Here is a 14,290-nt window from a genome sequence, read left to right as displayed (position 1 = left end):
TGTGCCTGGGTACGTGCGTGCGTGCTTGCGTGCATGGGCACGTTTATGCGTGCGTGACAGCCCGTCATTCTGTATAGTTATCTGAGCGCGTGTTGTTTGACAGGACCATGCTCGACGACTTCGAGAAGCTGCGGACAGCCAGCGGGTCTGAGGAGTGGAGACATCGACGGTCCATGGAGCTGGGCTCGCTGGTACAGAGGAGGCTGGCTTATCTACAGGTCGGTGGGCTGTCGGGTGGGGGGGAGGGGACGGGAGTTGCAGATCCCTTCCTGCGACCTTGTATGTGTGTTTGGTGTGTGTGTGTATGTGTGTATGTGTGGTTGCGTGTGTGTATGTGTGCGTTTGTGTGTGCGTGTGTGAGTGTGTGTGTATGTGTGTGTTTGTCTGTGTGTTTGTATTTTTGGAGAGAGAGAGAGAGAGAGAGAGAGAGAGAGTGAGTGGTGAATGAGAGTGAGGCTGCGGTGGTCTTGTGATTAGGCTGTTATAGGAATTTTCTTCACTTTGTTGGTTTGTGCCTGACCCCTGAAGCAAATAAACAAACAAACAAAACGAGGTACACGGAAAGAAAACAAAAACAAAAAGAGAACGAAAAAGAATAGCTGCACCCAAATACCCAGATTTAGAAGAAGACAACTACAAGTAATTATACTCTTACTGGAACTACAATCAGATGGATGTGAAGCCAGGGGTAAAAGACACCTTTGACTTTTTTTTAAGAATGGGAAGTTGAAAAAGATACTTCCTCTTTTCTTTTTTTTTTCAGGACAATTTGTCCTACTGTGATCCCTCATGAGTCTATCTTAAGGCTGTGATGAATGGGACTTGATACAGCTCTCCGACCTATGCAAGTAATTAGAGCGTGTGGTTGGAGGGTGCTGCTGGTAGTTTTTACTTCTTTCCTTTCCCTCTGTTGTTCTGTCAATTTATCTTGTGCCTTCCCTGCACTTTATGACTTAAGATCTAACACCTTGCCTTCTCGGATTAAGGCGTAAAATCTCAGAGGTCCTGTGTGCAGGTTGTGCAAGTTAAAGATCCCTTGGTGGTCAAAATCAATCCAATTAGTCTTCAGCTGTCACCCGGGCAAAATTCAAAATTAATTACTACTAAAATGACCCTATGCAGTTGCAAGGGACGTAAATCACTTGCCCTAACAAAACAAACAACATTATGACCAATATTGTGTCACTGTTCTTCTCTTTACTCAAACTCAAACTAAATTGAAATGCATTAATTGTCTTTCTCTCAGAACCCAAAAGACTGTGAAAGCGCCAAGAAGGTAGTATGTAACCTGCACAAAGGGTGCGGGTTTGGATGCCAGCTGCACCACCTGACGTACTGTATGATCACGGCATACGCCATGCAGCGCACGCTCATCCTGGAGTCGAAGGGCTGGCGGTATGCGCCCAAAGGCTGGGAGACTGTTTTCATGCCACTCAGCGAGACCTGTACAGACAAGGGAGGCGGCTCCAAGATACGATGGGGGCGTAAGTGTCGAGTTTGTGTGTGTGTGTGTTTGTATTTGTTGTGTGTATGAGTGTAAATTTGTTGTATGTGCATGTGTTTTGAGTGTGTGTGTGTGTGTTTTGTATGTGTAGAGATTTTGTGTTGTTATGTATGCGAACACTTTAATATGCCTGTGTATTTACCGCTTTCTGTATACTTTTAAAAAGTAATTTTCACGGTATTGCTTGGTTTATAATACCCATTTCAACTCTGTAAATATGTCTAAACTATGGTACCTTAGAATTTAATGCCCATCGCCAATAGAACTGACTTTAAGTGTCATTATAACTATGTTTTACTTTGACTGATTTCCAAGGTCACTATTTTGTACTCTGAAATCATTAAATGTAGTAAAAGAAGTCACCTCACCCAGTGTTGCTCTAGCCAGTGCAGTTTAGGTAACCTAGCCCGCACTGCCCCTGGCAGTTTATGTATAATTAATAGAACAAAATACCTATCTTTTTTCACATGGCTCAATATGTGTCACCACCTTATATTAGAAAGTTTAAAGGTCCTGGCCCACAATTAATAGTTGTAAAGTGCATAGAGCATGCTCTTGAGCATGGATATGCGCTATATGGATGCAATTATTATTATTAATTAAGATTGTAAGCTCTTTTTCTCCACAACCAAGTCCTCTCATGCAGCACCATGGAAAGATGCCTCTGGTTTAGTGTAATAGCCAGATGCTTCACCTTGGCATGCAGGAGACCCGAGCTCAATTCCCAAGTGGGAAGAATTTCCATTGAGTATTTCAGTCTTTCTGCTAGGATGTTAATTCCCTCTCAGCAGGTGTTGACCCTGACAGACATTATCAAAAGCCTGCCTTCTGGGTGGTATAAATTGTGGCGATTGGGATATAAAAACGTCTACAGAAATAAAGAAAAATAACAAAACCATCAGCACCATGGCGACCAAAGAGTGGTGCTAGTCCTGCTGGGTCTTTTATGTGGTGGCAAAGCTTAGTGATAGTAGTGACATTGTCTTTTTTATTGTAGTGAACGCTTGTTGTTACATATCTTATTCACTATTATCACAAAGTTAAAAGGTTCGATATTTGCCTCTTGTAACCCCATTTAAATGTCAGAAGCCACTTTGACAAATACTGCATTGTAATGGTTTTGAAGTTGTTGTATGTGCTGCCTCAGACAGGTTTTGTTTTTAATTGAAGGGTTTGATTTGTCTTATGGACCCGTCAAATGTTGGAAGTTTCTTTGAGAAATATTTCAGTGTAATGGTTTCAAAGTCAAACGACTCTCTTACTTTTTCTTTATTGTTCAGTTGATTGTAAGATGGGGTTTTGTTTTTCGTTGTTGTTGTTTTTTTTTTTTCGAAAGCTAGGCTTTGACCTTTCATAAAGTATTGGTCAAAACAGAAAAAACAGTATGTCCCATTCTTTTCAGTTGTCACTGAAAGTGCTTTCCATTCATCTCTCAAGTGTGTTTGGTTTGCAGAGTTCACGTATAATAATACACCTTTTCTCGATCAAATATCAAAATAGAGCGTTCAAATGAAACATAGCACAATTTATTCAACATAGTCAGATCTAATTCAACGTAGAAAGTTCAAACGTCAAAATAGAGAGAGCAAATGTAACACTAGGAATCTCAAATATCAAAATAGTGCCATTAATTGTAACAATACAGGGTTCAAATTCAACATTGTCAATTCAAATTCAACATTTGTCTGTTCAAATTCAACATTTGTCTGTTCAAATTCAAAATTAATTTTGTCAGTTCAAATTCAACACACATATTTTAAACACAATAGGTTGTTTGACATGATCTTGAGCACCTGCAAGAGTTTGGAGGCTGCCGCTTGTAGGTCCAGTTTCTTTTCTTTCCCTCAGCTGTGTGTCTTTCTGTCTTACTTTTTCCCTACACTACGAGTATATGACCACTATTCTGCCATAAACCTACGAAACACTTTCTATTTATTTACAGCAGTTTCGAGATAAAGAGGCTTTTTGTCCACGTAACCAATTGAAAAGGGCTTTCTTCCTAAATTTGAATTCTAATTTATTCAAAAACCAGTCACAGTTTCACTTTGATTTTTTCACACAAGTAGGGTAACTGATCAGGCTTTCGATTTAGTTACAAGTAGGGTAACTGATCAGGCTTTCGATTTAGTTAATTAAAAAATTTGGCACCCAAAATATGAAAGATGTTTTGTCAGCTTACAGCAGTATTGGGTGGACTTGCTTCTCTTTACTCAAACTCAAAAACTCACCCTCCACCCCCACCCCCACCCCGCACCCGTCTACAGCCTCGATGTCTGAAATGGAGCGTCACCAGATCCTGGAACTGCCCATTGTGGACAGCCTTCACCCACGGCCGGAGTTCATGCCCCTGTCTGTGCCTGCTGACCTGGCACACGACCTGTCCACCATTCACGGTGACCCCCCAGTCTGGTGGATTGGTCAGATGCTTCAGTACCTGTTCCGACCTAACAAAAGGCTGCAAGATGATATAGATGCCACGGTCAAACGCATGGGATTCCGCAGCACTATTGTTGGGTGAGAGACAGTTTTAGTAAGAGTTTTACAGAACTTGCATCACAGTTGGGTCATAAAAGGAAGAGATCTAAGTATGATGGATGTTTGATAGTAAAGAAGTAGCAAACCACCCAAGAGGGCCCACCAACCACTCACTTGGGTGACTGAAACTTCCTATTTATATTCTACTTTCTGAAAATGTACAGGTTTTTTGGCCTTTACTGGCTTTGTTTGCCTGTTCTCAAATATTTTTCAACATAATAATTATGGTTGAAACATATAATTTCCCCTGACACTACAGGCTATTAGCAACACTTTGAGGGTGTAGAGAATCTTTTCTTTCGATTCATCTGCTCGTCCTTTTGTTAATTAATTATATATGGATGTTATTTCTTTTTGTATTTGTATTTGTTTCGTTTTAACAACACTTTTGTGTTTTTCCGAAAGATTATTTCTTCCTTGTTCGTTTTGTAGATATTATATGTTTCCATATTGTATACCTGTTGGGAAGCCAAAATGGAGACATGTTGCTTGTGTTTTTTGTTTTTTAGCAATGTTGCAGTGAATAAGTTTGTGTAAAGGTTCTGAATATACAGTACTGGATATGTTTTTTAATTCCATTTACATTTTGCTTGGGGTTTGGTTTTTCACTTTCAAGCAGAAATGAAACTAAAATTGTTATTATTTAATGCCGTTGCATTATATTAACTATTTTGTGTGTTACTTTCAAATGTTTTAGTCTCTTTAAGAACTTGCTAGTGCTTGTTGTAACAGATTTATCTCTCTTTTCCTTGTGAACAAGTATGTTGTTTCTTTTTTATTTAATCCTGAAATTGCGATAATCTTGATTTAGGGTTCATGTGCGGCGAACAGACAAGATCAACTTGGAAGCAGCATTCCACCATCTGGATGAGTACATGGTGCATGTGAAGGAGTACTATGACCAGCTGGACCGTAGGCACAACGGCACGCAGCGCCGTGTTTATCTCGCCACTGATGACTCGGGCGTGTTGGAGGAAGCCAAGAAAAAGTGAGTTGCTTTTGTCTCGAGACATTTTGACAGAGCAATAATGGTACTTCATCTTAAGTCGAATGATCACTGGTTTGGTTATCATCTATTGTGAATGGGACGGTTTATTTTACTTTTTGTGGCTCCTTCCATTAGTTGTGTGGTTGATTGTAAATAGGTATCCATGCATGTGCAAAATTAGGTCTGACACATTTTTAAATATTCAAATAAGTTATTCACAACCATAATCATAGTTGGTGGTTCCATAATAAGTAAAAAGAATATTCTACCCCAAATTTTGAGCAGTTTCAGAGAATAACAAGAAAGAAGTTACATTTTTTAAAATATATATTATATGGATACACTGTCAGAACCAGACACCGCCAATGTTATTATGAATACTCATTTGTTGCTTGACTGATGTAAGGAAATCATTTCGCTTTTTTTTAAAACTCTGTGTATAAGTCATGACAGCTGAGAATATAGTATGATAAAATCAAACCAATATGGTTTACAATTATTTTCCAATACTCACTCCAACCCCAGAGGCAGTACTTAAGATAGAGTGTTTCTATCACTGTAGCTGCAATGTGTCTGCTTTATTGTTCACTTTTTGAAAATACAGCTTCACCTGTTTTTAAAGTTCCCCAACCATTTTAGTTTCTGTAATAGTAATAATGATAGTAATATATTTTGACATTTATATAGCGCTCAACCCCAGTTAAAGTATACAGGCCCTGAGCACTTTACAACAGTGACATGTATACAGTACATGGTGGTCTGACCCCCCCCCCCCAAAAAAAAAAAAGATATATATATATACTATCATTAATATAAAAGCAGAAATGACTTTAGCTGACATTTGAATTAATAAAATGATTTAATCCCTCTTTAAACTAATGGGCAAAGCATTACAGATATTGGGGCCTTGTAAAGAAATTCCCGGTTCTCCAAGGCTCACCTTTTCATTTTCATTGATATTTTGTAGTTCACAGGCAATTGTCTTTTCTTCTTCAGATATCCTAGTTACAAGTTTATCAGCGACAATCTCATCTCAAAGTCTGCTTCGTTAGGCACCCGTTACTCGGACAACTCTCTCCGTGGCATCATCATTGACATCTACCTCCTGTCCCGGTGTGACTTCCTCGTCTGCACATTCTCTTCCCAGGTGACCAGTTTCTCCGACATTGGGTTTTTTTCCCCCTTATAATCCAACCTTCTACTTGACTGCTTAGTTTTAGTAAGAGTTTTACGGCACTTGCAATACAATAAGTTCATATAAGTGCCGAAGATTAGAGGTGTTACAAGAGAGTAACAAAAACAAAAAAGGAGGGGAGATAAAGATGATAGACGTTGATAAGAAAGAAAAAGCAAACCACACCAGAGCACCTGCCAACCTCCCACTATGTGGCTGTGAATGCTGGACAATCACTGAAGTGAAGACAGTGAAAATAAAATAGAAGCAACAGAAATGTGGTTTCTTAGGAGACTGCTGAGAATATGAAAGGAAAAGAAGTCAAATGAGGTAGTATTTGATGAAGCCCACATGGGACGCTCACTGTTAAAAGCAATCAGGAAAAGACAAATGCAGTTTTTGGGACACCTGAATAGACATAACGGTCCTTGGACATCTACTATCACTGGCAAAATTGAAGGCAAACGAGGCAGGGGTAGGCCCAGAGCAACCTACTTAGGGAACCCAAACAAATGGGTAACATGGAAGGATCAGGATTACGTAGCTTTTTTAAGAGCGTCCGAACAAAGGAATGAATGGAGAACCATTATCGCCTATGTCTGCTGCAGATCTGGGCCCTGATGATGAATCCAGGAGTACATGTACATGTAGGTGTTTATTTTACACCCCCATCAACACAATTTAGATCATAAAGGAGGCAGGCTTCCGACCCTGACTGTTATGGACAACGGAGGCTGAGAAAGATATAACATATCAGCAGAAAGGCAAGGATGAAGATGCTTGGATAAAAACTTTGCCCACTCTAGAATCGAACTCAAGTTCCCCCATGTGTGACAGTGAAGCACTTAATCGCTACACCCCCAACGCCATGCCGGTCATCCAGGAGTTGGCAGCTTGTTCTGAGTACATAATGCATGCAGGCTAATTGCCAACTGTCCCAGATTTTCCAAGACTGTGTCAGATTCAGTAATCCAGAAATTTGAGAGCCTTATCACATACACTACACCAAAACCAATTTCACTTGATGTTATTCTCTTCGCTGTTACGTAATCCGATATTATAATATCGGGTGGCCCAGATCGGGTTCTGAAAAAATTGGCAAGTCTGTACGTGGCATAAATTCTAACTTGATTGTCAGTGGTGCACAATTTCTCTCAAAAGGCATAATGCTTTATTACATTAAGCATTTTAATTCTGTGTAGATGAATCTATATACTTGCTTGTGTTCTCCAAAACTGGTTCACTGCCATTTTGTGTTATGGATTACAGGGAAAACATAGGGCAATGTTATTAGGACTGTGCAGTTATTTTTATTTTTTTTATATCGTTGAAAGATACTATGACTGTTTAAATCTCTCTTGAATTACATTTTTGTCTTGTCTGTACAAATGTTGATGGAAATGCTTCAAGAGTGAAGAGATCAAGTCTTGCACACTAGTTGATTGTGCAGACTTTTTCTCTCTAGGCATTTTTAATTCAATGTGTCCACTGTAAAGTTTTTCTCTGTAGACTCTGTGGGTGGTTAAAGGGTGCCACTATTAGGTCTTACTTCTTTTTTTCCCCCATTTTGTTTCTGTCTATCTGCCTTGCTTCTTTCCTGCACATGATTGTGTCGATGTGCTTCTCTTTACTCAAACTGTGTAGACTTCTATATTCAAAGTCTTTGTAGTTGCTTAGTATGGCTCAGTTTTTATGGGGGGGGTGGGGGGGGTCTCTGTTTAGGCTGTCACAAGCTATGAACTTAGAAAACACTTGTATATATGTGTATGTGTGTGTTTGTATATTGTTATGAATGGTTATGTGAGTATGTTGATATGATGTTTTATATTTTTACTCTATGCTGTAAACACTGATGAAAGCAAACTGTTAATTTTTATTAATAAATGTTTAATCTTATCACTAGCTGTTTAAAGCAGCCTTTACTGTTAATGTGTTTTCATTTTCTCTGAGACTTCAAGAGTTACAATTTATATCAAATGAGTTGGGGACCCAAGTTAAATTTTAATCATTGTCTTTTGTTTCTATGCATCTGTTTTGATTTTCCTGGTGCTAAATAGTTTGGTTTTTTTTTTTCAAATGTGGGTGTTTTTATGCCCCCTTTGACATATTCAGATGATTTAGGAGACAGGCTTCGACTATGCCTGTCAAGGTTGAGATGGAAACAATGATCCAGTAGAAAGACCGAGATAGTCTTCTTGATTAAATTTCTTCCCACACATGAGAAGTCGAACTTGAATACATAACCACTGCACCACAGACACTGGTTGAATAGTTGTTACCATGATGTTAGTCTTCTTTCTACTCAAACTAGACATTCACGTTGGAAGTCCGCCTTAATTCTTAATGATCTAAATAATGTTGGTGGGTAAAATAACACCTACGTTTTAAAAAAAATTTTAATAGAAAAGTATTTCTGTTTTCAACCATCCCATTGTCCACTGTCTGTCTGTCTGTCTAGGTTTGTCGTGTGGCATACGAGATCATGCAGACACTCCACGGTGACGCATCGGAGAAGTTCCGCTCCCTAGACGATGTCTTTTACTACGGGGGTCAGAATGCCCATGACCTGAGGGTGCTTGAGGCACATCCTGGGGACGGGGATTCCATGGTGGAGATCAAGGTGAGAGCTTCCGAAAGGCTAACCCTGTGAGCCCTGACCTCCTGAGGCTACCCTGGCCCACTGTCTGAGCTCCTGAGCGATATATTACTAACATCCATAACATCATCAGAATCACTTTTCATATCCCATTCAAGGTAGTCCTTGTCATTGCCGACACCTAATTCAGAAAGATCTTCTAAATAATCAATAACAACATCCTGTGTAGTAAACAGTTTTCCATGTGCATTTTGTCCTAGGCTGGCCGGGTTGGAGATAAGGTCTGGCTCTCCGGTGTACTAGTGGCTAGGCTTACGGGCAGTTTCACACGCCACCGGTGCACTGATGGCAAGGCCTCAAAGGGCTCATGTTTTTTTACTGTATCACTTAAGTTTAGGTTAATACAGTCGAACCTGCCATAACGGCCACCTCTATAAGATGGCCACCTGTACTAACAGCCACTTTCTATTTTGCCCCTAGCATTTTTTTTCTATATAATTTCACTGTGTAAAACAAGCACCTGTCCAACGCAGCCGCGGCCACCATATATATTTTAACACACAACCCCTATCACACCAAACAATAACACCTGTCTTAGACGGCCGCCTTAGTGACTCCATTATGTTTTGTCATAAATTACGCGTTGTGGGCGAGCCGTCATAATCCAATCACCTGTCATTGTTGTTAGGCCAAACCAATCATATTGCGTTGGCCCCCTCCTACTGTTGACCAATAGGTAACAAATTTTCAGCTCCTGGTGAGGGAAGCGTGTAATCCCTCATAGCACATAAGCCCCGCCAAGAACTCATACAGTCCGTGCCGGCTTTAAGCATAGGATCTAGCCTAAGCCTAGGGCAAAGCTACACACGACCCAAAAAAAAAATACAAAGAGAGTCGGGGAGACGAGAAAGGGAGGCTGGCTGCGATTTCACCTTTGACCCTCGCTATCCATTAATCCTGATTGTGTATCACGCGCGAGATGGAATGAAGGCGGTGGTGTGAGTGGCACAGCGGGCAGTGGTACGCACAGGCAGTGTGTAGGCCTAGTGTGCTGTATCGTGACTGGCCGTCTAAAATAAGTTTTCATTTCCCATTCGACCACAAAACAAAAACAAACAAGCAAACAAAACTACCTTGACGGGTGTCTAAATAACTGCACACTTTTGCGGGACCGCTATAGGCCTACTTATAAACAAAGGGAAATAGCACAGGAAATTTTCTACATGAAAATCTCTGGATTATGTCTACTTCGCACTCAAGCACGCTTCGGCTTTAAGCACGCTTAAGTTTTCTCCCGACGACCGTGCTTAAAGCCGGCATGGACTGTACTCAAATCGTAAGTGAGATGAGTGGTCACTATTTACCCAGTCTGTAACAAAGTAACACTGGATGTCAACATGAACTTGCGACAGAAGTGTCCCTCGTTCTCCGAGTGGTGGCGACCCATGGGTCTTACTCGTCTGACACATTTACTTTGTTTTATTGTCACCCTTGCACAAAATCAACAACAAAATTTTTTTAATGCAAACAAAAAACGAACCAACAACAACAACAATGCAGCTACCTTTGGTTGGGACCTCAGAAGAGAATGGTTTGGGTTTTTTTTTCATTTTGATCAGTCCAGCCTAAGATGGCCACCTCTCGTATACGGCCACTTTTCTCCTTGACAATGGATGGCCGTCTTACACAGGCTCCACTGTAGTTCTTTGCCTTGTGAGAGATATTGAATCCCCGCAAGTTTCATGGGTGCCATCCTCAAGGCTTTCAGTCAAGTTTGTATGAACAGAATGGATATGCACATATATACACATGCATATGGAGACACACCCACACATGCAAATGCACACGAAAACACACACACACACACACACACACACACACACACACACACACACACACACACACACTCACACACACACATGCACCACATGCAAACATATACGCATGCATGCAACATACACACACTCACACACACACACACATGCTCACTCCACCAAACCCTGAGACTGGCTCTCGGAGCAAGCCCCTGGGGCGCAATTGAACCAGGTTAACAACGACTAGTTTACAATGATTAGGAGTTGTGTGAGATACTACTTTGATTCAAGCAAGTGAAGACCAACCTGTGCTGCTTTTGGTATTTTTCAGTAGAAAAACAGATATTTTCTTTTTAATGTTCTGATTTAAGTATTATTTTTTATTGATCTGCTTTCCCAGAAATTATGATCGATGTCCTGCCTGATTATCCTTAAACCACAACATGGCTCCGATCAACCATCTTGACTTTCTGTCTGTCCCCTTCCTCAGATTGGCGATGCAGTGGGCATTGCGGGTAACCACTGGGACGGTTACTCCAAGGGCACGAACCGCCGGACAGGAGCCAGTGGGCTGTACCCGTCATACAAGGTAGAGAACACTGTGGTTGCCGTCAAGATGCCCACTTATCCCGAGGTCCCCCTGGACAGTAGCTGACCCCCAGACAAGTGATGGGAGAACAGGATTGCAAGGGTTTGGATCTGTTGCTGCTTTTGCCTTGTGTGTTAGCTGGACATGACAGAGTTGTTTAGCTTCCTTGAAGATATCCATGAAGGAACGCCATGTGATATATTATCTATATATTTATAAACAATCGTTGGTGTTTTTAAGGAAGGGACACGGACATTCATCTTTCACTTTGACGACTTCCCCCTGAAATCCTGTGCTTAGCTTTATTTTATTGTCTCTGACGTCATAGTACGTTATGTGCTAGTATTATGCAAATGTGGAAGAAGTTTTGTCACTGTGGCATACTGGAGTTTAATTTTAAAAGACAGTACATCCAGTTTCGTAAAATTTATGGGAGAGCCAAAAAAACAAATTTTTGCCTCTTAACAGCCAGCCGCTTTGAATATCTTCAAAACACTTTCCCCACCTAATTTATTAAGATATCGATACCAGACTAAGACAGAAATGTGCACCGTGTTTTAAACTTTCAAGTGGAAACGATAACTCAATTTCATCCAAAACTGGATATCCTGTCTCTTAAGATTGAACTCAGCATAAACCTCTTGGACTGTAACATCATCATCATCTGAATGAGAGCTTATTGACAGTGGCACTTGGAAAAGAAGAGAGGACATATTGTGAGAAAGACATGAGAGAGAGAAGTGATGTGAAATCATTAAATATTTCATCAAAAATTATTCCTCACAGTTTCATTACAACTGGCGATGTGAATAGAGTGAAGAAGGGAGTAACAGATAACTATGTACAAAGAGATGTGTGTGCTGAGTTCAGATATGAGCAATATTGAAAACCTCTTGTGATCATTTCTACTTAATGTTTGATTAAAGTATTCTCTTTAAAGATTCCACCTAAATTTCTAAATATTTCATCACAAACTTAAAATGAAGTAATCTTCTCCTTTCTGGGGCTGATGACCTATTTTATTGGCCTATTTTATGAGAAGTTCAGCCTTTTCTTGTTATCTGGCAGAGTGTTCTGCAATAGATAACCATTTTGCAGGGAGGGCACCAGTATTTGTAAAAGATAAAAACTGTTTTGTTTCTGGAGATGGATTAGATCCTAGGAGGTTTTTTTAATATACACTTGATTGGTACTGGAGTGTTTGCCCACATAGTATTATGTGGAGTCGAAATCCATCTAAAGATAACTACACTGGAATGACTGTTTTCGGTAATTTTTGCAGCTGTTTAGGCCAAGCCAAGGTGAACAATGTTGTGTAGACAGTCGAAGTGAGTTGCTTGTCAGTCAGAACAGGCAGTATGTATTGTTTGAGGAGTCTGTGATCATAATGGTAAATAGCAAATATACCCAGTTCTGTGTCCATTTGCTAGCTTTGACTCAACACATTGATTGTTTCAATTTAGTTGAGACATGCACTCTAGTATTTCTGAAGATGATTTTTTGGGGCCCTGTTGTAGTTGTCAAGCAGCTCAATTCTCCTGGACACACAACATGCCGATGTTTTACTTGAGTTCTCTCATGTGGAGAATTTACGCATTCCTTGAATGATGATAGATTTTGTTTGGCACTGTTTTGACATTTTGACTGAGCTCCTGTCCTGCAAGATTGGTGTAGAGGAGTACACAGTGGATGTTACAAAGGACATGTTGTTTTACATTGAAACTTGCCACTCTAGATCTGGTGCTTTTAGCTGTTGTTGTATCCCTCGTACTTAATCCTTTCCCAGCCCTCTTGGTTCTATAGGGATACTTAAGTAGTTTGGTAGAAGTTTTTATGGGAAGTATGCACAGTGAAGTAATGGGACTTGGGTATTATAATGGTCAAATGAACAAGGTTTCATGTGTTTCTCTCAAACAACCATAACCAGCAGAAGTCAGTGGTGCAGGTCACCACAATCAGTCTATGTGAGGAAGGAATTTGTGCTGCTGGTGTAGAGTGAGAGATAAGATATTTGCTTTGTGGAGCTATAGTGTAGTGGTTGGCTCTACAAACCAAACTGGACGGCTTTGTCTCTTAGTGGATGCTTGGTGGGTACCCAGGTGTGGTTTATTCCTTCTTTCCTATCGAACATTTACAGCATTATTCTTATCTCTCAAAAAGGGTGAACTGGTAAAGGTTTACACCCCCTATCAACACTATTAGGTTATTAGTCCTCATCTTTCTTTCCTTTCTTTGTATGTTACGTTCTAGTAACACCTCTTATTTCACCTATTTGTATTGCAAGTGCAGTAAAACTCTGACTAAAATTTATAACTCTTGTACCCTTTCCTGAAATATTCCAGCTTTTTAAAATTTAAGTTTTCATTTTAAATTTTCTCAAGAAGTCTTGAGCAAAAACTACAAATAAAACACTTGCCTTTACTTCTTTAATCCAATGTAATTAGTGCAGTGTGAACAGAAGAATAAATACATGCAATAAATAATTTGTAACTGAAGCTGATGGCACCGCCTTTTTATGGTCATTGGTGATGAGCATATATCTACGCTTTCTACTGACAAAGGAACAGATGGTTTCTCTGAGCTTTTATTGTTTGAAAAAAATTTTATTAATATAAAGAATGATGTAAGTAAATTTGTTTAAGTACTTATGATGAGTCAGTTTTTAATGCTTTTTCTGACTCAACATGACTCCTGGACTTGTATTCTTCCTAACTTTCCTGGTCAGAACTAGTTGAAACAGGAGAACTTAAGGTTATGCTCTTGGTTGAGTTTTTAACAAAACTGTTTGATCTTGGCAGAGAATAATACAAGCCAAAGAGTTGGAGAAACAGGATCAATATGCGCATTGTTGAATGGCACTAAGACATATCAAGAGTTCCCTTTTTCTCTTCTGCCATACTTAGCCCTAGTACTTACAAGCCATAATTTGTAGGGGCTTTGTGGTCCCCTTGCAAAATCAGATTATTGCTGTACTGAAAGTTTAACTTTATTGACTTAAAACATAAATTATACTACTATATAAGGACTATAAGACGAATGAAGATGTTAAATGTGTACACATAGTGAACTCATTACTGCAATGAGAGTGAA

The 14,290-nt window shown here is 39.9% G+C and overlaps 1 protein-coding gene across 1 annotated transcript; it reads left to right on the top strand.

Moving 5' to 3' along the window:
- Nucleotides 1–103: 103 nt before the first annotated feature.
- On the top strand, nucleotides 104–13,838 carry LOC101856968 (alpha-(1,6)-fucosyltransferase; the record flags this gene model as incomplete). The annotated part of the gene is given in 7 exon segments (XM_013083680.2): nucleotides 104–218; nucleotides 1,247–1,484; nucleotides 3,769–4,018; nucleotides 4,851–5,027; nucleotides 6,024–6,174; nucleotides 8,660–8,821; nucleotides 11,102–13,838. Coding segments are annotated over 7 exon segments (1,254 nt in total). The 3' UTR covers nucleotides 11,267–13,838.
- Between the last annotated feature and the right edge of the window lie 452 nt (nucleotides 13,839–14,290).

Source organism: Aplysia californica, unplaced genomic scaffold (genome assembly GCF_000002075.1).
Source record: "Aplysia californica isolate F4 #8 unplaced genomic scaffold, AplCal3.0 scaffold00248, whole genome shotgun sequence".
Classification (NCBI taxonomy): domain Eukaryota; kingdom Metazoa; phylum Mollusca; class Gastropoda; order Aplysiida; family Aplysiidae; genus Aplysia; species Aplysia californica.
This window is presented reverse-complemented; position numbering and strand designations above follow the sequence as displayed.